At 38.5% G+C, this 25352-nt stretch overlaps 1 protein-coding gene across 1 annotated transcript in view; it reads right to left on the reverse strand.

The window, feature by feature from the left end:
* The window catches only part of WDR64 (WD repeat domain 64), a 142171-nt gene that overhangs the window by 76451 nt on the left and 40368 nt on the right, over window positions 1-25352 (reverse strand). The window contains exon 9 of the mRNA XM_032389487.1: window positions 4705-4784. Coding sequence (XP_032245378.1) covers window positions 4705-4784 — 80 coding nt within the window. The remainder of the gene's footprint in view (window positions 1-4704; window positions 4785-25352) is intronic.

Consider the following 25352-nt stretch of genomic DNA (forward strand, 5'->3'; position numbering starts at 1 on the left):
CCTTGGGCCCCCAGGTGGATGGCCGGGCTGCCCCCTTGAAATGGACTTTATCACTCCTGTTGGATGAGGTCAGGTTATCCCCAGAAAGAAATCTGTGACTTGCGTGCCATAGGAAGAAGGATATAATAGAAGATTGCCACGTGAGAAATGTGGCAAAGAGCTTTGTCCAGTGTGCATTATGAAGGAAACCCCATTTTACAGAGGGCTCCTCTGGTCTGCTACCAGAGGTCTTCCAGCTCTGCCTGCTTTCCGATGATAGCAATAGAATCCTCACAGAGTCTGTGTGGTGGCTTTTTGGAGCCAGAATGATCAGAAAGGGACATTATACTAAGCTCTAAATGCCTACAGTGTTTAATCTGCATTGTTATTATTATGATTATGAATCTGTTGACTCATGTTCCATTTTGTATTACAGCTGTGTATTAACATGTCCTATTTGTACCATTAAATTTTGAATTCTTGAAGGTTAAAATGTAACCTGACCTCTATGATTCATGAGGCCTAGTCCATAGCAGTTGTGCAAGAAATATTTGTTGAAACATTAACAGATGCATGCAGAGCCCCCAAATTATCTTGGATGGCAGAGAACCGTTTGTATACACTGGACTTTTCAAAGTAGGAGTTTAACTCTTAAATTGGCCAAGAGAGATAGCAATGAGCTAAAAACAAATGCTCAGGAAGTTTGCAATTTTATTTTGTTTTGTTTTGTTTTGTTTTGTTTTGGTAAGTACCTTGTCCTGGTTTGGCTTTTTTTTACACACCCCCCACCCCCCAAACAGGAGCTTCTGTTTTTTCAAGCTCATCAAATGTCCCTGCATATTTCACACATTCAACTATGCCTAACAAAGTTGCTTTCATAGTATATTTTGAGTCATCAGCTGGTACATACAGTACATTTAGCAATGTGCTTGGCTGAGTCACTAATCAACAAGAGTATTCTCCTGAGGAAAACGTGTTTCTAGTCACTGAGGAATTGCATTTTCCACTAAAAGAGGCTCTGTAACTGTGACAATTTAATAATTTTGCATGGTGAAAAGTATTAGTTGTTTGTCTGTCATCCTGCTAAATGTTTTGTTTTGTAAGAGAGCCAGAAAAATAAGATTTCAAAGCTGTAGCTGGCCATCTTACAATATAATGACTGTTGAGGTTCATGAGGGTCAAATATCTTAATCCATAAACACTAAAGTGATTTGAGTCCCAGAACATTACCAAACACATATTTTTTCTCAGAAATGGTTAAAATACTTAAGATGACAAAATATATGAGCGCTGGTCAATTCTTATGTTTTGAAGTATTTTGTGTGAGAACAAAGGGCTGTTCAAAGGAGTTGGTTAAGATTAATGTGACAGCTTGTCTTTTTAGAACAATCGGATTTTAGAAATCAGATCTTACTTTAACTGTGCCGTTTTGCTTTCTCAGAGGGTTTCCTGTGGAGGGTTTGAGTTGAAGGAGGATAGAAGGCCACACGGAACTGAAGACCTGCCCTGCTGGGGGCAGCGTCCCTTGCAATTCAATTCTGGGGCAGTTTCCCTGCTTCCTCTCTGAGGACCACTGTGCTCTTTCCCTCATCCCTGGAGCACCCCCACCTCCTCCTGACAAGTGCTCGGGGCCATTTCCCTCACAAGGAAGAAGCCAAGACAGTCATCAGTTCAGCAAAGGGCAACGGGGATCAAGAAATTGTAATATAAGCATGGCACTCCTTTTTTTGAAAACATGTAATTTTAGTATTTGTTGCCTCATGTGTTCTAGACTTCAGTGCGGAGCTCTTTAAAGGATAACCTCAGTTAGCACAGCTTAAAGACTTGGATCCCTGTTCGTTCTTAGAATCATCATTCCAGGTGCCAGGAAACTTGCTCCCAGTCTAAGCCATGACTCCCACATACTACTCTGCAGACTTCTTACCCATATGCTTTGCTTTCTTTCCTTGATGTCCTTACTTGAAATTTAGAAGTCTGTGGCCCTTTAATGCCTCATTTTTTTGAGTACACAAAGCTCTGACTACATACTGAGTAACCCCTATTTGGCAAACTGGGTTCCAAATTTTCCAAAGGACATTTTAATTTATCTCCCTATGAACAGGGATTTCTTTAAACAACAGATCGGGATTCTTTAAGCTCAAGGGGTCTTGGAATGTATGTAGTCCAACTTCCTCATTTTACCAGATACAGAAAGTAAGCAACAGAAGATTACGTGGTAGTTGAAAATTATACAGTTGGTTAATGGCCAGGCTATGACTAAAGCCACCTCTTCTAACTTCTAGTGCATTGTTTTTACTTGTTTTACTTTCCAGTAGATTACTATGTAATTTTTAAAAAATAATATTCGAACCAAAGCTAGTTTTAAGTAAGTATTGTCGAAGGCCCAAACCTGAGCACAAATTTCAATTATGAACTTTAAATGCACAATATACTGAAAAAAATTTTAACTATGTCCTCAGGGGAGATTACCCAGGTGTGAAGTGAGAGTGTAGCTATCTTCACACAGTTGACCCTTGAACAACATGGGTTTGAACTGTGTGGACCCACTTACACGCAGATTTTTTTTTTTTTTAATAAATACACTACAGAACTGTAAAATCATATTTTTCTCTCTTATGACTTTCTTAACAACATTTTCTTCTCTCTAGCTTACTTTATTGTAAGAATACAGTATATAATACATAGAACATACAAAATATTTGTGAATCCATAGTTTATGTTATCTGTAAGGTTTCCAGTCAACAGTAGGCTATTAGTGGTCAAGTTTTGTGGGAGTTCAAAGTTACATGTGGATTTTCTACTGCTGGTGGTGGTGGTGGGTGGTTGGCGCCCCTAACCACTGTGTTTTTCAAGGGTCAACTGTACTTAACAATATTGGCATTTCAGGGCCGAGGCAGGATACTCTTGGTAGAAAACCAAACGTTGCAGCTGTGTGTGTTTTAGGGGAAGGAATTTGAAGAAATCTCACATGGAAGGAACTAGTAGCTCATACTCATTGAACATTTTTGCTTTTTTAATAAATATTTTTGCTCGAAGCATTTACCAAATGGTACATTTGTTGATCTTTTGGATGACAGAGCTTTCTTCTTAAAAATCTTGTTTGCTCTTTCCCTTTCTAAAGTTCAGATCTCCAGTATAGGCCATTTTCTTGATGTTTATTTGAGTTTCTATTTCGCTCATTTACATCGTTCAAGTCTACATGCTCCTTGTTGAAAGTGACTCTGATCTAGGGGTGCCCCTGGGAGTTCTCACTCGTGCAGCCAGCCTGGGGGCCCTCACATCCCCTAGATCCAACTAGGTCTTTTGTCATCACCAAAAGGAGCATCCTCTCAGGTGTCTAATCACACTTGACATTTAAGTTCACACTTGAGATGAGTTTGCTCTCTTTCCCACGTGAGCACCTTCTTCCCGATCTCTGGTAACAATACAGCTGCTACTCTTCCATTTTCCCCTACAAACTCGGAGCTGATTGATCCCTCTTATTAATCCCAATTTCATTCTGGCTTCAGGTTTTATGACTAATTTCTTTCCCACGGGATTGGCTCTTTCCTTTCTTTTTCCATTTCACCTACAATAATGCAGATCCTCACCACCTCACTTGTGACTCCTGGAACAGCCTCCTGACTGGAACCTCCGATTTCATTTTATTCCAACAAAACCTCTGCGCTTTTGTCAACATGACTTTGCCTATGTGTCGTAGATGGATTGAATTAATATTTATTGACAATCTACTATGTGCCAGGTATACATTATCTCAATTAATCTTAAGCACCACCATATGAAGTATGTGTGGTTTTGTTATTGTTAGTATTATTATTGGCAAATTTGTATTGAGCACTTATTGTGTGCTAAGTACTTTATTCAAATTTGCTTAATTCTTATAACAATCTTATGAGTCGGTACTATTATCAGTCCCACTTTAGAGTAGATTGAAGTTTAAAGGGATCAAATGACCTGCCCAAGGTCATTGCTAGAAAGACAATCAGGATTTGTACCCAGACAGTCTGACTTTAGAGCCCAGGCTTGAAGCCATCCTGCTGTATTAGCACCCCAGGATTATAGGTGACAAGTCTGAGGCTTGAGGAACATTTCCATCCTCCATCTTCCCCTTTGAGCTTCTTATATCATACTCTCTACAGATGACCTCACGTCCTATGTTCCACCCTCCTTAACCCTTAAATGCTAGTATGCTTCAAGTCCTCTCCTTGGTCTCTTTCCTGCTAACTCTAAAACATTGGCCCTTGACCTCTTTGAACATGGACCCCATTGAGGATTTGATAACATTTTGGACTATCTCTGCAGAAAAATGCACATAGACACACAAGGGTCAATAGGCCGCAGGAGCCTCCAGGACTCCTCTAAAGCCCACACAAGGGGCCCCGGGCTGGGATCTCATGCTCTCACATGTTAAAATAACTTCTAGAGAGATTAAAGATCTAAAGGTAAAATATAAAGCAATAAAAAAAGTTAGAGTAAGATACAGAAGAATTTATAACACATATCCTGGTGCCGGGGAAGAACTTTCTAAGTGTGCCATCAGATCCAGAAGGCACAAAGAAAAAGACTGACAAATTTAACCTTATGTGAAATTTTTAATGCTCTAAAAGGTTTTCCCTGGGAGCAAAACTCTGTAACTTTATGAAAACCACTCTATCACTATATTAATCAAGTAGGGCACAATTGGCAAAGTAGAGAATCTTTGTACAACATGAACGGTCCCCTTACCTCCAGTGACAATCACGTTTGCTTTTGTACAGTAACAGAAAGTGTTGGCTCCTCTTGGCATGGAGAACTCTCTGACAGGCCTGGGAAACACAAATTAGATGTAAAGCTTCTACATTTCTCTTTCTACAACTAATTCTAACTTATATATAGGTTATGTTCAATAGGCTCATTTCTAAGCTGGTTGTAAATCTACTTATCCACAGAAAATATTACAAGTAATGATGAAATCCTCACTGACCAACAGAGTCTACTTATTCCATAATGTGGTGATGTTAACACAGCACTTTGTACTCTTTCTGCTTAACAGGAAATCCAGTCCTCCCCCCTGGGGTTGTGATCGGCCAGAGACTGATCCTTCTTAATCCAGAAATGATATTGGATGGCTAACTGCATCTGTTTGGTATGCACAATACCAGGAAAGCCTTTGGACACGTCCTCCTCTCCCACCACCCACATCCCACCTGCTGTCCAGTCCTGTCAATTTGACCTCTAAAATATACCTGAAATCTGACCACTTCTTCCCAGTCTCACTGCAGTGTCAAGGTTCAAGCCTCCATCTGCTCTCACCAGACCTTCTGCAACAAACTGCTAACTTCTCAGCTTCCACCATTGTCCATTCTTCTGTCCACATCCCACCTCAAATCCCGCTGTTATGCTACAGCCATGGTGGTCTTCCTAAAACCTGAGTTAGAGCACACCACTTCTCTCCAAGGGCTTCCTGACGCTCCAAGAGGAGCTGAGCTCCTTCATTTGGCCCGCTTGGCCCCCCCAGCCCTAAGCGGCCCCTACCACCTTTCCAGACTTGCCCCATGCCTTCCTCTTTTCCCTCATGCTGTGCTTCAGTCATGCTGCTCTAGTCAGCCTCCCTTCTGGCTGCACTGAGCTCTCTCCCTCCTCAGGAGACTCTGCACGGGGCTCAAGATGTGCTGGTCCCTGATCCCAGCCCCTCTAGCAACCATCTTCCTGTGAGTGTCAGCTCAAATGCTACCTTTTCACAAAGGCCTTGCCTCGACTCCACCCTCCTGCCCCCACTAACGAAGTAGTGTCTTTTGTGTTATTCTCTCTCCTGGTACCATGTTATTTTCCCTACAACATTTGGCATCTATCATATAATTTTAGTATATAGGCTTTGAGTGTTAATTTAATATCTATGATTAGCACTGTGCTGGACTTAAAAGAGCCTGAGCTTAAGTGAAAATGTGTAGACTGAAATCCTGGCTTCATCACTGTGCCTCAGTGTCCTAATTTATCAAATGGGATAATAATAATAATACTGCCCTCAGATACTAGCAATAGTTGAGAGCTATTACTGCATCTGACCAGATGGGGTGAAGGAGGAGACATGTTGCTATGAAAGGGGGCACCCAGAAGGAGCCCTAGACCAGGAGGTAAGCAGGCCCTGAAGCCGGGGGGTTGGGGGGTGGGAAGGGAGGGAAGGAAAGCAGCTGGCCTTCGTCTCCTCTTCCTTTGGATACCTGTGTGTTCTTTCCTTTCCTTTTAAACACACATGGCAGCACATATCATTCTGTTCCTTGTTTTTTCACTTAATACTATATCTTGAAGATCTTTCCAAATCAGTACATAAAATATTTCCCCATTCTTTTTGTTTTCAAAGTTGATGAAAGGAAGCCTCAATGTAGTAACATAAATCTAAAGTCAGAATTTAGAACTGTGAAAATGTTTGCATGTCCTAGAGAAGAAGTAGAATGTTCTCACTGGGGACTCATTTCAAGTTTTGCCAATGACACACTTTGTAACTGTAGCCAGCTGACGGACTGAGCTGAGCTTGATGGGGCTACAAACCAGGAATGGCACAATTTTCTTCTACCTTTGTCTCCAAACATGGCCTCTTACTCCGTCACTTGGCACCAATAGCTCAGCCTCTCGGGCCAGCTCCCATTAACACAGCTTCTGTTAAGATACCTACTGTGTCTCATGGGACACAGTTCACACAGGCTCACCACATGGAACAGTATCTTTGTGAATGCAGTCCCTCCCCACTGTCATGGGTCCCTCCAGCAAGGGAGGAATGTGTCCATTAGGCACAGAAGGCACAGTGCCTTGGGCTCACGGTACTTTCAGGGTCCTACAAAAATGCTCCAATTTTTCTTAAAATCAGAAGGAAAAAAATGTAAGTTTGAGGTCATGAGAAATGTTTTAATTTTTTCTCACATCAGAAAAAAATAAAATTTTCAGAAACCATGAAAATCTATTGACTTTTTTCTAAAACAGAGAAAAAATATCGAAGTATTTAAAGTTATATCAAAAATAATATGTAATATTGATAGTATTATGGTGGGAGGGACCCATGAAGGCAAAGTGCCCAAGGCCACATAAGTCACAATGTGACCCAGCTTGAGGCCTTCAGAAACTCCCAATGGGGAAGCAGGTAGTGGTCGTCATGTGCATGTTTCCCCCCCCTTAGGCTCTTCTGGCACAGGTTCTCCTGGAGCTGTCCTCACTTGGCTTGGGGTAGGGGGAGCTCTCTCCAACCTCCACTTTCCACCCAGAGAAGGCAGATGAATCACCCCAACATTCCCCATTAGTCCCACAGCTGTGTTCCTTGATCCTTCTTTTCAATTATTTTAGAATTGCTAGTTGTCCCCTCTTTGCTGGGGATGGACGATGGCAGAAGGGTCATGAGACTGGTCTGACCACTCTGTAATAATTCTGAGGATGTTTCAGTATACTTCTCTTGAGAATGGGGCATTAGCTGAAATCCCAAGATAGCAGGAAAAGAACTATTTGATATCATGTTAGTTGATCTTAAAAAAAAAAAAATCTATCATTTTCTCAATTTCTCAGCATGTGAAATGGGACTTATACATACTTGGCATTTAAATTGTTGTTGTTTTTGTTTTAAATAGCTGTCCAATAGAATTATACTCTATTTTTCTGGCCTACAGAATTAGATGGATTACAGATGAATGAACTGCACCTTTAAATAAAACTATTTCAACTATTAAAGCTATAATTGATGTCAATTGATGAAAAAACTCAAAAAATAGACATATACATATTCAACTGCATATTTTTTAACAGATTGCTTTTTTACTCTGTTACTAGGTTTATCTTACTCTAACTGGAACATACCAGTGTTTTAAAAAACCAACACTTTGTGAGAAATCTATTATAATAATATCAGCTGGTAGTTCTATAGCATTTTATAACTAAAGAGTGAAGAGTGTTTCTACTCATATCTTACAATTCAGGGAAATATTTGGTTTGGTGTTTAAACTTGAGCCCAGGTCCTCCACACCATGCTCCCTCCTCAAGGATGGGGTGGTGGGTGAGAGGGGGTGGGAGGGCTGCCTCGTTGACCAGGGTGCATCAGTGAGCCCCCTAAACACCACCCATAGCATGATGGCACCAGGCTTAGTCTCATGTACAAGGTAGGCCCACATGGTCCATTCCATAGAAAATAAAATGTAGATACCATGGTACTCTGAGCATTGAAGGCTCCCAATAAATATTTGTTTGAATATCCTTAAGAAATGAATACCTGATTGACAATGCCCCTTTCCAGAGTCACAGATTAGAAATGTACTGATTCTGGGCAGTTCCCTCTGAAGTTTGCCCTGGTCATCCTTAGACAATAGCACTTTTGAAAGGGAAACATTTCCTGACAATTTCTTTCAAAACAATAAAAACCCACTCTACTATCAAAAGGCACTAACTGAATGATAGTGTCCTTCACCTCAGCTTCCCTGTTGCTGTCACCCAAATGCAAGCCTGGGAGGGAAGACGTTAGTCAGATGGAAATTAAAGGGGTGACTGGGGTGAGGTGCATGTTACAGGAGGAGGGCTGTTTACTGAATGTAAGATGGTGCCCAGACAGGAAGGCACTCGGGGGAGGGGGGGGATCCTGTGATTGATAAAGAAGAGCCATTGAGCAAGTGTCTTTTCTCCCCTTGGAGGTGGGGGTAGTTGGTGGAAGTGAAGGCAGGGAGTGAGGAAGAAGGCATTTTTATTTTCTCCTTGAAGATGTGAAGTAAGAAATTTCAGAGTGCCTCACATTAAGGTATTTTTTTTTAAGTGGTCCACACTCTGTACTATTACCTACCATTGACCCATACTGTGCCCATTCCCAAGGGACAAGGGAGAGTCCAACAGAAACCTCTAGATCAGGAGTTGGCAATCTTTTTCTTTAAGGAACCAAATAATAAATATTTTACACTTTGCCATATAGGCTCAGTTGTCCCAACTACTCAATTCTGCCACTGTAGCATGAAAACAACCATAAATAATACATAAATGAGCAAGCATGGTTATGTTTCCATACAACTTTATGAGCAAAGAAATTTGAATTTCATATAACTTTCATGGGTCATGAAATATGATTATTCTTTTGATTTGTTCAACAATCTGGAAATATAAAAATCATTTTTGGTTTGTAGATGTTACAAAAAAAGGTGGCCTGCTGGATTTGGCCTACGGGGTTTTATTACCCCTACTCTAGATGCAGGAGCACAAAGCCCAAACCAGGACAGCTCTGCAATCACTCTACCTGTTCTCAGTATTCAAATTCATTTTTCTGATGCATTTCAGTATCTTTATGAAGGGAACAAAAAAGAAACCTACATTTATTGAGTACTAACTATGTGCCAGGCATTAAGCCAGGCACTTTACACGAGTTAACTTAGGTACTTTTTATAAGACTGTAAGGTAGGTATATTCATTCCCATCTAAAGATGAAGAAGAGCTAATGGTATTGTGTGCATGGTGTCCGGTGGTGGCTAGTGAGTGCTAGGGCAGAAGCCAGTTCTGTCTGGCTCCACAGCAATTCAGCTGAGGGGTACTATCCACTTTCCAATATAATGACCTGCCACCAAATTGGGTAACTGAGAAAAAGTAATGCTGAATAGTTAGCTGCTCATCTCTGGGAAATTGCCAAGCTATCAAAGGGTTAAAGGTTCAATGTATGTCTTGCAACAGGCCAACCTGCTTTATATGGCATAATTAATTGCAGATGTTCATTTCCTTGCTGGTACAAAACTCCATTTGTGAAATTACCATACAAAATTATAACCAAAATGGTAATCATGTTTGAAATGGAAATTTTTTCGAGAGGAGTTTTTTCCTGCCTTTTTGGGAACTGTGCTGGCTCCCATTTTAACAGCTGGCCAATTATGTATTAGTATAATTGAAGTTTCATCTGGCTCAACTTAAGACTCATTATAGGAAATTGCAGAAATAGGAATATGTTGAATCTAGGGATGAAGTGGACCAGACTCTCCTTCTATTGAGATGACTCTCCAATGGCACCAGCGGTTCGGGAAAACATTATTATACTGTATCACTTGAGAAATCTCTTTAGCTTCTACATTTACAAGAGTGGCCCAAGGAAATTGTTGAAAAGCTCAGCCAGAATCTGACTGAATAGATCGATGATCACCATTTGCTGAGGCTGTCTGAGTATTTTTACCTCTGTCTCCTGACTCCCTCAGGCTGAATGGATCATCAACCATGTTCCAGGCATTATGGTAAATACTAGGAAGCTCAGAATTGGGCTCAAAGACAAAATCCTGACTCTTGCAAAATAAATACTTTACAGAGCAAAGACCAGAAAGTACTGGCTAGTTTGAAAAAATAAAACCTTCTAGCTAATCTAAGCATTTACAACTACTAAGTACAAAATCTGTGGAACACTGTGCAGAGTAGGAATTTAAATTCCCTATAATACTATTACATAAATTAAAAATACATACAAATATATATTTTTAAGGAAATGTATAAACAAAAAGATATATTAAACCCAATAGAACTGTTGCCTGTGTGTATGTGTGTGTGTGCATGTGCATGTATGTGTGTGTGTGTGGTGTGTGTTTGTACACACATGGGAAAATGGATTGGGATGCAGCATAAAGAGGAATAAAATAAGAGAAGAAGAGTGTGAACAACTAAGTCCTGCTCTTGAGGTTACTCCACTGGGGGGAGGGGGAGGGAATTAGATTTGCCTAGAATCCTGCTAGTTGAAGGACATATTTTCCCTCACAAAAAGAAGGTATACAATCTAAATGAGATAAAAAAGATTACTATCTTATTTAAAACCTAACACAAGAATCACCACTTGATTGACAGATCTTAATGCTTGGTAAAAAGGAATATGGGCCTCATCATAACTTGTTCCCTGAGGAAAAGATTAGTGCCTTTCTTTTCCCCCAGTATTGTCATTATTATGGACTTTGACAGCACAGAGAACTCAAAGTGTTCTTTAAAAATCAATTCTTTGTGAAAGAACATAAACGTTTATAAGCAAATAATAAACCTTTTAATTGTTATAGTATTTTACAGTTTTCAAGGGACCTTCACTCATCTCAGCTTATTCGAGCAGCACAAAAGTCCAGGAGATAAGAAAGTATTATCCCCATTCATTAATAAGGTTATTGAGGTTCAGACAAGTAACATGCCCAAGACCACTCGGCCAACAAATAAGTGGCAGAAGTGACATTAGAACTCATTTGCTTCCTTGTAAACTTATTTCTTTACTCCCATTCTCTCTTAGTAAATAGCACAGCCATGCAAACAGTCCTCCCAGCCAGAAGCCCAGCAGCCTTCTGCTGCTCTAAGACTTCCTCTGGATTTTGCATGATTTGCTCTTCATTTCATTTAGTTCTTTGCTCAAATGTGAGCTCCCCAGAGCAGTCTCTCCTGACTATCCTACCAAAAATACTGTCTCCGGTCACTTTATCCTATAACCTTACTTCATTTCCTCAATTTGTATCATTTATTGGATTATGTCTTTCCCACTAGACAATGTGCTCTAGGAGAGGAGAGAGTTGGTCTTTTTTGCATACCATTCTATCAATTCTTGGAACAGTTTTTGGTATATAATACATATGCAATAAATATTGTTGCAAATGAAAAAATAAAACTTAGATTCTTCTCTTTATTCCTCTCATCTGGTAGGTCACCAATTCTTATAGATTATACATGGATCTATTCTCTCTCCATTCTTACTTCTACCAGTTAAGTTCAAGCTCTCCTCATTTCCTTTCTGAACTATTACTCTATCTTCCCAGTCATCTCCTCCTTTCCAACCTGCCTCCTCCTTCCCCAACCCGTTCTCCTCGCTGCTAGGGCAGTCCGTCAAAAACACCTCATTGACCATTCTCCTGGCCCAAGCATTCAATAGCTCATAGAGCTCTCAGATTAATATTCCAGCTCTTCAGTCTGATATGCAGGCCTTTTCATGTTTGCCTTGTCCCTCCTCATCTTTCCCAACCCTTCTCCCTTTCTGTGCTCTAATCATATTGAGCCACTTAGAATTTCTAGAACTCACTATTTTCTTTGTCACCTACATACCTTTGTAAATTGCAGGTCTTTAATGTGGCTATTTATCCACTCTTATGCAATTGCTTTGCCTGGCTAACTCTTACCAGGTCTTCAAAACTCAGCATGCATGACACCTTCTTCAGGAAGCCTTCTCCAATTTTTCTCCCTTCAAAATCTTATGTAAGATGTTCTAAGAACTCTCTTCTGCTCCTTTTTACACTTCTCTAATATCTATTCATGACATTTATCGTCCTCTGTGGTAATCTCTTTGCTTTCTCCCTCATTAGCCACAAGATAAAGGACCTAGTCTTATTCATCTTTAAATTCCCAGCACATAGAACAGTGTCTCAAACGTAGTAACTCATCAGTAACTATTTGCTAAACAAATGAAAATTCAGACTCTAGAGCTTCTTCTGGAGTCATCAAATTCCTCAAGTTATAGGACAATTAGACAATGTTGGATATATTACTAACTCTCAACAAGCTTGGTGTCTTGTAAAGACACACCCTTAAACATAATTAAAAGATAATAAATAAAAAGACTGAGGCACAAGAAGGATACCTAACCCAGCTGAGAAAGGAGGTACTGGGAGAGGGTTAGGAAAATTTCCTAGAGTTGGTATCAACTGATCCTTGAAGGATTATGGGGTCAATTATACTTCAATAAAATTGGAAAAAAATTAAAAACAAAAAATTTTCCTCTTTCCAAAATAAAAAAAGATTATGGAGGTTGAAGGAAGAGAAGGAAAGGAAGAGTGGGAAGAGTATTTCAGGTACCAAACATGTACAAAATCCCAACATGGGGTATCCAGGGAGCAGCCACAGGCTCAGAGTTATAGGAACCTAAGTACAAGGCAGTGAAAGGAACAAGGTGGAGAGGCTGGTGGGACCAGACTATGGAAGTGCTATGGTAGGGGATGGAGAAACATGAAAGGTATTGAGGTGGTTGGATATCATCTTCATAAGAATACTCTGGAAGACTAATGGGCAATAGTTTTGGCAGGGATAAAATTAAGGTAAGACAGCAGTTGGAGGTAATAGCCTAGGGGGATAGAGATACAGAAGATAAGACAGATTCAACAAGTGTTTATGTAAGAGAATACAGATGAATTTATTGATTGGTGGTTTGTGGCCACTGAGGGAAAGGAAGGAGTTACAAGGGGTTGCCAGATTTCTGCCTAGGATGATTTGATGGATCAAGAGAAATTAAAAATCCTATAAAATATACAGATTAAGAGGTGGGGGAGTTAAGTTCAGTTATGCACATATGAGTTTGAGGGGCTATGAGATATCCAAGTGGAGATGGTGAGCAGGTATACCAAGTCCAAAATTCAAAATAGTTTGGGTTTCATCAGCATATCAGTGTTAGTATGCTAGAGAAGAGGAACATCACCCAAGAAGAGCCTAGAAAGTGAGAATTAAAGTTGGCTAAGGAGAGTACTCTAGAGAACATGGCTAAGGAGCAGACACAAAAAGAGGAGTCACAAGGAAAAGGAATAGTAAGATACCAGGAGAAAACTCTGGCTTCCCAAGAGATGAGAGAACAGAGTTTCAGTGAGTGAGATAAGTAATGCTGAATGCCCCGAGGCTATCTGATATGTTATGTCAGTTTTACAATGTAGACATTGGCCAATTTGCGAGTCTCTTCTACAGAGTAGAAGGGGGAAAGGCTATATGAGAGAGGATTATAGAGGGAACAAGTAATATCAAGGTAGTGGAGACAGTGAGTGCAGAGTACTTTTTCCAGAAGAAGTATAGTATGATAGTTCAAAGGAGATCATATGTCAAGAAAAGCATTACTCACATCAGAAGAGACTTGAGTATTATAGGTGGAAATGAGAGAGTGGGAGAAACTGAGATTAGCAAGATCCTGGGGAAGGAGTTTAAAAAATGCGAGGCCAATGATGGAGGGTTTGATGTTTCAACCTCTAAAACAAAAAGGAAAGATCAAGGATAGGTGTGGCTTTGGAAAATTCCAAATGACCTGGGCTGTTGGGAATTACTTCAAAGGCCTCAGGGTTTTGTGGTCATGTAAGATGGGACATCTGTGGAGAGTGAACAGAACTGAAGCTGGGAATAGTCTGAGGGAATCAGATAGGGACAAATGAGGACATAAAGGTCTGGGAGCCTGGGCAAAGGGCTCTGTTGAGCAGAAGGGTTGGGATTCTGCTGACTGGTGCATGGCAGAAGGGGATGCACGGTGGATGGGGATGCACGCAGAGGAGGGATGCACGGCAAAGAAGAATGCTGGTGAGATATGAGCTTAGATGACAAACCTGGAGTCCAGGTGGGGAGGGAGAGAAGGAAGTCAAGGAGGGAGCTGATGAAATTGGAGCTAGTGGGGGAAATGAAGGATCAGAGACCTCATTGAGGTCATTGAGAAGGCACAGAGGGAGTCAGAGCCTTCAAGAGGCAAAAATGTAAGACACAGCAGCCAGAGAGGGATACTGGGGGTTCTGAAGACAAAACTTCTAGATGCTTGTCAATATTGTTCAGAACAAGGTTTTGATTTCTATTTTGCAATGTGAGATTGCCAATACACAATTAAACCCACCAATGTAAAGATACTCTTTAGGAAGAAATAAGCCACTTAATTCATTCAAAAGCCGACTTGGCATGCTTATTATTAGCTGCCATAACCTCTCTTGTTTAATAAAATCCATGCCAAATTTATTTTCATAGTCCTCTATAAAAGACTTGTTCTTATCTCTAGGGCTTGCTAGAATACTATCATTTATCACTCCTTTTTCTGAGCTCCTATGACGCCTATAACCATAAACCATTCAATGGAAATTTAACATGTTCTGCTTGCAATGTGAATTATCCTATGCAGTTGTATGCTGGTAAATGTTTAATATTCAGTAAGGGTCAGGGAAGTGGGGGTGGGGGAGGTCGTTGGTTTATAATATTTGCTGTTTTCCATGGTATAAATATTCCTATGGTGGCTAATTTCAAACTAGCAATGTGACATCTCTGAACTTGGGGTTGGGAAAAGATACACGGTTGCACGCCGTTATATAGTATTCCTATGTCCTTAAGGACATAAAATTCTCAAGAATATACATAATAGTAAAATGTAGTAAAATAAAAAGTGATGAGTTTTGAGTATTTATTGCTTTTGTTTTTAATATAATGGAATTGTGAGCTTAAATAATTAAATTTTAAATGATGGTAGTGTTCAACAAATTTGTCAAATTTCTTGAAATCTTAGCAATCAGCTCTCAGAAGCTGATATGAGCTGACTCCAGCATGCCACTGGGTTTATGGCTGTATTTCTTGTCTTCCCTCTTAGACTTCAAGCATTTAAAGGCAGGGGTCATGCCTTAAACATATTTGTATTGTCCATGGTGCTTAACACATAGTGACTTAGTAAATATTTGTTGAATCACTGATACACTTCTGGATTAAAGGCTGAACTACATGATCTATGTATAGCTTTCTGGTTACCATATTGACTATTAGAACTACCCTGGTAATTCTCTTTGTGTGGTAAAATCATGTCTGTAGATTTGTGTATCTTGGAGATGAAAATCCTTTCTCTGGATGTTGAAGTAGAATATGTATCTTTCATAGGGACACAGGGCATATTATAGTTCATATGGTTTCACAAAAGCTTCTTTATGGGTATGAATGTATTATGAATTGCCAACATTATACAAGATCAATTAGAAATTAAGTTGCATCTATTTCTTAATTAAATGTTTCAGAAATGCACTCCTTTAAAATGCCAGAGTGTAATCACTAGCAGTTAATTATGTTACAGAAACTAAGTGAAAATTAATTATGCCATAGAAATGATATTTGTGGAATCAGATCTGTTGTTAAGAAATGAAACTTTTTAATGTGCTGTGAAAAGTTTTTAATTCATTTCTCAGTGCAATATGTTATACATCAAGATAAACATTTTTATCTTTTTCTAAATGAGGGGAAAATATGCGCCTTTCAAGACGACTATAACTTTCAAGAAAATGTAGGGTAGTCAGTCATTTTAGAGATGTGATATTCTTTTCTCCCATAAAATTTCTAATTTTGTTAGCCCGTTTCTTAAATTGAAAATCTTGGAATTTAAAGAAATTCTAGCTCTGTATGTGTGGAGGCTATCTTTTCCTCTCACTTTTTGTGAATTTCATTAAAAAACTCAATAGAGGAGCTCCTGGGTGGCTCAGTCGTTAAGCGTCTGCCTTCGGCTCAGGTCATGATCCCAGGGTCCTGGGATTGAGCCCCGCATTGGTCTCCCTGCTCAGTGGGAAGCTGTTTCTCACTCTCCCACTCCCCCTGCTTGTGCTCCCTTTCTCACTATGTCTCTCTCTGTCAAATAAATAAATAAAATCTTTAAAAGAAAAAAAAAATGTGCTCTTATAGCACATTGAGAAAAAAATTAAAAACTCAATAGAGGGCGCCTGGGTGGCTCAGTCAGTTGAGCCACCGACTCTTGGTTTTGGCTCATGTCATGACTTCAGGGTTGTGAGATCAAGCCCAGCGTGGGGCTCCACACTGGGTCACTGGGTGTGGAGCCTGCTTGCTGCTTGGAATTCTCTTTCTCCCTCTGCCCCTCCCCACCCCAGCTTGCACACTCTCTCTAAAAAAAAAAAAAAAAAAAAAAACTCAATAGGAAGGACCTAGAAGTTATCATTTGTGTTTTGTTAGTGGGACAAATAGACTATTCACTATTTTGCCTAGCCGTCTTTTAGTTGAACCCAAGTCCTCCAGCTATGATTCAATGTCATTGCAACTTACCAACTCTTTAGATAAAAAAGTTGAAATTCATAAAAAAATTATTACAATCAAGAAAATGAATTTTATGTACTACTGGGTATTTACCCCAAAGATACAAATGTAGTGATCTGAAGGGGTACATGCACCACAATTTTATAGCAGCAATGTCCACAATAGCCAAACTATGGAAAGAGCCTAGATGTCCATCAACAGATGAATGGATAAAGAAGATGTGGTATATATGTGCAATGGAATATTATGCAGCCATCAAAAAAGACATCTTGCCATTTGCAACAATGTGGATGGAACTAGAGGGTATTATGCTAAGCGAAATAAGTCAATCAGAGAAAGACAAGTATCATATGATCTCACTGATATGAGGAATTTGAGAAACAAGACAGAGGATCATAGAGGAAGAGAGGAAAAAATGAAACAAGATGAAACCAGAGAGGGAGACAAACCATAAGAGACTCTTAATCTCAGGAAACAAACTGAGGGTTGCTGGAGTGGTGGGGGGTGGGAGGGATGGGGTGGCTGGGTGATGGACATTGGGGAGGGTATGTGCTACGGTGAGCACTGTGAATTGTGTAAGACTGATGAGTCACAGACCTATACCCCTGAAACAAGTAATACATTATATGTTAATAAAAAAAAGAAAATGTATTTTATTTTATTTATTTATTTTTTTAAAGATTTTATTTATTTATTTGAGAGAGAGAATGAGAGAGAGAGAGAGCACATGAGAGGGGGGAGGGTCAGAGGGAGAAGCAGACTCCCTGCTGAGCAGGGAGCCCGATGTGGGACTCGATCCCGGGACTCCAGGATCATGACCTGAGCCGAAGGCAGTCGCTCAACCAACTGAGCCACCCAGGCGCCCAAGAAAATGTATTTTAAAGAATGGAATTAAATCAAGAAGGAGTTTTATAGTCTTAAGGTTTGACCCTTAGTGTTTTGTTTTTTATTTTATCTTTTCATTTTTTTTGGATCTGATATATGAATACATTGTGAAAGAATTCGCCCCCATCGAGTTAATTAACATATCCATTACCTCATATATTTACCTTTTCCTTTCTTTCTTCTTCTCTTCTCTCTCTCTCTTTCTTTTTTTCTTTTGAGAGAGAGAGTGGGAGAGGGGTAGAGGGAGAGAGAGAATCCCAAGTATGACCCTGAGATCATGACCTGAGCGAAAATCAAGAGTCCAACGCTTAACCGACTGAGCCACCCAGATGACCCTCTTTCTTTCTTTCTTTTTTCTTCCCTTCCCTTCCCTTCCCTCCCTTCACCTCCCCTCCCATTCCCTTCACATCCTTTCCCTTCCTTCCTTCTCTTCCCTTCTCTCCAGCTGAGTTCCTTCCTTCCTTTCTTTCTTTCTTTTCTTTCTTTCTTTCTTTCTTTTTCTTTCTTTTTCTTCTCAGAACATTTAAGTTCTACTCTCAGTAGATTTCAGTTATACAATATAGTGTTATCTACTATAGTCACCATGTTATACATTAGATCTTCAGATCTTATTCATTTATAACTGAAAGTTTATACATTTTTCCAACTTTTCTCTATTTCCCCCAACACCCAAGCCCCTGGCATCCACTTCTCTACTCCTAGTTTCTATGAGGTTGACTTTTTTTTTTTTTTTTTTTGTATCCCTCATGTAAGTGATAACATGCAGTATTTGTCTCTCTGTGTCTGGCTTATTTCACTTGACATAACCCTTCAGGTTCATTCATGTTGTCACAAATGGCAAGATTTCATTCTTTTTTTATGGCTAAATAATATTGCATTCTACATACATACCAATTTTCTTTATCCATTCATCCATCAATGAACACTTACCTTGTTTCCATATTTTGGCTATTGTAAATAATACTGTAATAAACTTGGGGGTGCATATATCTTTCTGAATTCGTGTTTTATATTATTCAGATAAATACCCAGAAATGGAATATTGCATCATATGGTAGTTCTATTTTTAATTTTTTGAGGAACTTCTGTACTGTTTTCCATAGCAGCTGCACAAAATTACATTCCCACCAACAATACACCAGGGTTCCCTTTTCTCCACATCGTCACCAACACTTGGTGTTTCTTTCTTTCTTTTTTCTTTTTTATTAGTTTCAGAGGTAGAATTTAGTGATTCATCAGTCACATGTAACACCCAGTACTCATTACATCAAGTGCCCTCCTTAATGCCCATCACCCAATTATCCCTTCCACCCACCCACCTCCTCTCCAGCAACCCTCAGTTTCCTTCCTAGTGCAGTGTCTCTTATGGTTTGTCTCCCTTTCAATTTTCATCTTGTTTTATTTTTCCTTCCCTTCCCCTATGTTCACCTGTTCTGTGTCTTAAATTCTACATATGAGTGAAATCATATGGTATTTATCTTTCTCTCACTGACTTATTTTGCTTAGATAATACCCTCTAGTTCCATCTATGTCATTTCAAATGGCAAGATTTCATTCTTTTTGATGGCTGAGTAATATTCCATTGTATATGTATACCACCTCTTCTTTACCCATTTATCTGTCAATGGACATCTGGGCTCTTTCCATAGTTTGGTTATTGTAGACATTGCTGCTATAAAGATTGGGGTGCATGTGCCCCTTTGAATCACTATGTTTGTATCCTTTAGACAAATACCCAGTAGTACAATTACTGGGCTGTAGGGTAGCTCTATTATTAACTTCTTGAGGAACCTCCATACTGTTTTCCAAAGTGGCTGCACCAGTTTGCATTCCCATGAACAGTTTAAGAGGGTTCCCCTTTCTCAGCATCCTCGCCAACATTTGTTGTTTCCTGACTTGTTAATTTTAGCCATGCTGACCAGTGTGAGGTGGTATCTCATTGTAGTTTTGATTGTATTTCCCTGATGCTGAGTGATGTTAAGCCTTTTTTCATGTGTCTGTTGGCCATTTGTATGTCTTCTTTGGAGAAATGTCTTATCATGTCTTCTGCCCATTTCTTGACTGGATTTTTTGTTTAATGGATGCTGAGTTTGATAAGTTCTTTATAGACTTTGGATCCTAGCCTTGTAACTGATAAGACGTTTGCAAATATCTTCTCCCATTCCATACGTTGCCTTTCAGTTTTGTTGACTGTTTACTTTTATCTTGATGAAGTCCCAATAGTACATTTTTACTTTTGTTTCCCTTGTCTTTGGAGACATATGTAGCAAGAAGTTGCTTTGGCCGAGGTCAAAGAGGTTGCTGCCTGTGTTCTCCCCTAGGATTTTGATGGATTCCTGTCTCACATATAGGTCTTTTATCCATTTTGAGTTTATTTTTGTGTATGGTGTAAGAAAATGGTTCAGTTTCATTCTTCTGCATGTGACTGTCCAATTTTCCCAACACCATTTATTGAGGAGACTGTCTTTTTTCCATTGGATAAATTCTTACCTACTTTGTTGAAGACCAGCTGACCAAAAAGTTGAGGGTCCATTTCTGGGTTCTCTATTCTTTTCCATTGATCTATGTGTCTGTTTTTGTGCCAGTACCATACTGTTTTGATGATGACAGCTTTATAATAGAGCTGGAAGTCTAGAATCGTGATGGCTCCAGCTTTGGTTTTCTTTTTCAACATTCCTCTTTGGCTACTTGGGGTCCTTTCTGGTTCCATACAAACTTTAGGATTGTATGTTCCAGCTCCATGAAAAATGTTAATGGTATTTTGATAGAGATTGCATTGAATGTTTGACTTTAGCCATTCCAACAGGTGTGAGGTGATATCTCGTTCTGGTTTTGATTTGCATTTCTCTGATGACTGGTGATGTTGAGCACATTTTCATGTACCTTTTGGCCATCTGTATGGTTTCTTTGAAAAAAAATTTCTATTCAGATCTTCTGCCCATTTTTTAATTCAATTTTTTTTTTTTTTTTTGCTTTCGAGTAGTATGAGTTACACACACACACACATATTTGGATATTAGCCCCTTATCAGATGTATGATTTGCAAATATTTTCTCCCATTCAGTAGGTGGCCTTTTCACTTTGCTGATGGTTTCTTTTGCTACACAGAAGCTTTTTAGTTTGGTGTAGTCTCACTTGTTTACTTTTGCCTTTGTTGTTTTTGCTTTTGGTGTCAGATTCAAAACATCACAGCCAAGATCAATGTCAAGGATCTTCCCACTTATATTTTACACTAGGAGTCTTATAGCTTTAGTTCTTACATTCAAGTCTTTAATCCATTTTGAGTTAATTTTTGTGTATGGTGTGAGATAGGGGTCCAGTTTTATTCTTTTGCATGTGGCTAACCAGTTTTCCCAACACCATTTATTGAAGACACTGTCCTTTCCCTATAGTGTATTCTTGGCTTCTTTGTCATAATTAATTGTTCGTGTATGTGTGAGTTTATTTCTGGGCTTACTATTCTGTTCCATTGATCTATGTGTCTGTTTTTAGACCTATGCCATACCATTTTGATTACCATAGCTTTGCAATACAGTTTGAAATCAGACAGCATAATGCCTCCAGCTTTGTTACTCTTTCTCAAGACCGCTTTGCCTATCTGGGGCTGTTTGTGGTTCTATTCAAATTTTAGAATTGTTTGTTCTATTTCTGTGAAAAAATACCATTGGAATTTTGATAGGGATTGCATTGAACCTGTGCATTGCTTTGGGTAGTATGGACATTGTGACAATATTAATTCCTCCAATCCATAATCATGGAATATCTTTTCATTTCTATGTATCTTCTTCAATTTCTTTCATTAATCTCTTACAGAATTCAGTCATTCGCCTCCTTGGTGAAATTTATTCATAGCTATTGTATTGTTTTTGATGCAATTGTAAATGAGATTATTTTCTTGATTTCTCTTTCCAATAGTTCATTATTATTCAGTAGAAACACAACTAATTTTTGTATATTTGTATATATTTTGTATATTTGTATATTTGATTTTGTGTCCTGCAGTTTATTGAATTAATTTATTAGTTTTAACAGCGTTTTGTTGGAGTCTTTAGGACTTTCTATATATAATATCATGTCATCTGGAAATAGTGACAGTTTTACTTCTTTCTCTCCAATTTGAATATCTTTTATTTCTTTTTCTTCTTACTTGCTCTGGCTAGGACTTCAAATACTATGCCAAATAAAAATGGTAAAAGTGGACATCTTTGTCTTGTTCCTGATCCTAGAGGAACAGCTTTTAGCTTTTAATGAGTGTGGTGTTAGCTATGGGTTTGCCGTATTCCTTGTGGCTTCAATTTGCATTTCTTTAATGACATATGATGTAGAATATCTTTTCATGTGCTTATTGCCATTTGTATACCTTCTTTGGTGAGGTGTCTCTTTAGATCTTTTGACCTGTTTTTAAAATTGTTTGTTTTCTTATTGTTGAGTTTTAAGAGTTCTTGGTATATTTTGGATAAGAGTCCTTTATCAGATACGCCTTTTGCAAATATTTTCTCCCAGTCTGTGGCTTTTGTTGTTGTTGTTTTCTTGACAATATCTTTGGCAGAGCATAAGTTTTTAATTTTAATGAAGTACAGCTTATCAACCATTCCTTTCATGGATTATGCCCTTGGTGTTATATCTATAAGGTCATTGCCAAACCCAAGATTATTTAGATTTTATTCTAGAAGTTTTATAGTTTTGTGTTTTATATTTACATCTATGATCCATTTTGAGTTGTGTGTGTGTGAAAAATATAAAATATGTGTCTTGATTTAGAGTTTTTATCATGAACAGATAATTTTATCAAATGCTTTTATGCATCTATTGATGTGATCATGTGATTTTTCTTCTTAACCTGTTGATATCATGGATTACTTTAAATAATTTTCAAATGTTGAACCAGCCTTGCATACCTGGTCATGGTGTATACTTCTTTTTATATCTTATTAAATTCAACTTACTATTATTTTGTTGAGGATTTTTGCATCTATACTCAAAAGAGACATTGGTCTGTAGTTTTCTTTGTTTGTAGTGCCTTTATCTGGTTTGGTATTAGGGTGATACTGGCCTCATTGAATGGGTAAGGAAGTTTTCTTCTGCTTCTATCATCTGGAGGAGACTGTAGAGAATTGGTATAATTTCTTCCTTAAGTGTATGGTAGAATTCACCATTAAATCCAACTGGGCCTGATGCTTTTTGTTTTAGAAGGTTATTTATTATTAATTCAAGTTCATTAACAAATATAGGCCTATTCAGATTGTCTATCTTCTTGTGTGAGTTTTGGCAGATTATATCTTTCAGGGAATTGGTCCATTGTATCTAGATTGTCAAATTTGTGGGCATAGGAACACCTGGGTGGCTCAGTTGGTTAAGTGTCTGACTCTTGATCTCAGCTCGGGTCTTGATTTCAGGGTTGTGAGTTCAAGTCCTGTGTTGGGCTCCACGCTGGGCATGGAACCTACTTAAAGAAAAGCAAAAAAAAGTAAGAGGAGAAAATAAATGATATGTTTAAAAAATTTGTGGACATAGAGTTGCTCATAATATTCCTTTATCTTTTTAATGTCTATTGGATCTGTAGTGATGTTACTTTCTTTATTTTTGATAGTAGCAATTTGTGTCTTCTCTTTTTTCCTTAGCCTGGCTAGAGTTTTATCAATTTTATTGATCTTTTCAAAGAAACAGCTTTTGGTTTAACTGATTTTCTCTATTGATTTCCTTTTTTAATTTTATTGATTTCTGTTGTAATTTTTATTATTTTTTCTCTGCTTACTTTAGACAATTTCTATTTTTCTCTAGTTCCCAAATGTGGAGGCTTAGATTATTGATTTTAGATCTTTCTTCTTTTCTTTTTTTTTTAAGATTTTTTTTTTTATTTGAGAGAGAGAGCAAGCTTGCCCAAGTGTTGGGGGGGTGGCGCAGAGGGAGAGCTGAGCAGGGAGCCCAAGGCAGGGCTTGATCCCAGGACGCTGGGATCATGACCTGAGCCAAAAGCAGATGCTTAACCAACTGAGCCACCCAGGAGCCCCAGATCTTTCTTCTTTTTCTATATATGTAGCCAATGCTATAAATTTCCCTATAAGTGCTCTTATATATTCCTTGGTCACATATATACCTATGTATCTCAACACATTGTTGCCATTATTTTGAACACACTGTTATCTGTTAGATCAATTAAGAGTAAGAAAATAAATGTTTTTATTTTGCCTCCACTTATTCTTTCTGTAATGCTCTTCCTTTCTTTATGTGGATCTGAATTTCCTAGCTACATTATTTTTCTTCTCTCTGAAGAACTTCTTTAATATTTCTTGGAAGGCAGGTCCACTGGCAACAAATTCACTCAATTTTTGTTCATTTGAAAAAGTCTTTATCTATCCTTCAGTTTGAAAGGATAATTTTGCAGAAGAAAAGAATTCTGTTTTGGCATATTTCTTCTCACACCACTTTAAACATTTCACTTTTGTCCTGCTTGCCTGGTTTCTGAGGAGAAGTTGGATATAATTTTTATCTTTCCTCTTCTAAAGGTGAGGTGCTTTTTCCCCCTCTGATTTCTTTCAAGATTTTTTCTTCATCTTTAATTTTCTACAGTTTGAATATGATATGCTTGTGTAATTTTTTTTTTTTTTTTTTATCTTGCATGATGTTCTCTGAGCTTAGTAGATATGTGGTTTGGTATCTGACATTAATTTGGGGGAAATTCTCAGTAATTATTTCTTCAAATATTTCTTCTTTTCCTTTTTCTCTTTATTCTCCTGGAATTCCCATTATGCATATAACTCTTGTAGTTGTTCCACAGTTTTTGGATATTCTGTTCCATTTTTTTTTCAGTCTTCTTTCTCCTTTTTTTTTTTTTTTCCATTTTTGAAGTGTCTATGGACATATTCTGAAGTTCCGAGATTCTTTCCACAACCATGTCAGTCTACTTTTGATCCCATCAAAGGCATTCTTTATTTCTTTTTTTTATCTCTAGCATTTCTTTTTGATTCTTTATTAAAATTTTTATCTCTTTATTTACATTACCTATCTTTTTTTGCATGGTGTCTATTTTATCCATTAGAGCCCTTACCATATTACTCATAGTTATTTTACCTTCCTGGTCTGCTGATTTCAATATCCCTGCTATATCTGAGTTTAGTTTGATACTTGCTCTATCTCTTCAAACTGTTTTTGCATTTTGGTATGCCTTGTAATTTTTTCTTGATAGTAGAACATAATATATTGTGTAAAAGGAACTGCTGTAAATTGGCCTTTAGTAATGAGGTGGTAAGGTGGGTGGGGTGAAAGAGAAGTGGTCTACAGTCCTTTGATTAGATTTCAGTCTTTTAGTGAGCCTGTGCCCCTGAACTGTGAACTTCACAAGTGTTCTGCAGCCTCCCTTCCCCTTAGGTGGGTCAGGATGGCTAGAGTGGGCTGGATTTGGGTATTTCCCTTCTCTTATGTGGAAAGCTTGAGTAATCTAGAGTTGGATATTTCCTTTCTCCCAGGGCATTTAGTCTGTTTTAAAACCCCAATAGTTTAGGCTCTGGTAAGATAATTTTGCTTGAGGACAGACTTTTGTAAGAACAGAATGTTTTGGTATGTTTGAATGTGGTGCATTTTCCTATTCCCCTGTCAGAAGCAGGAGAGGATTTTCCAATATTCACCATGAGAAACTGGTTGAGCTCCTGGAAGTAAAATTCACAAAAGTATGGGGACCTCTCTAACTGGGTCCCTGGAGTTTTTAACTCTCAGACTTTTTTATGTTGAGCCCCCAGCAATTTGTCAATCACAGTTTAGGT

This window comes from Phoca vitulina, unplaced genomic scaffold (assembly GCF_004348235.1).
Source record: "Phoca vitulina isolate PV1807 unplaced genomic scaffold, GSC_HSeal_1.0 scaffold54, whole genome shotgun sequence".
NCBI lineage: Eukaryota > Metazoa > Chordata > Mammalia > Carnivora > Phocidae > Phoca > Phoca vitulina.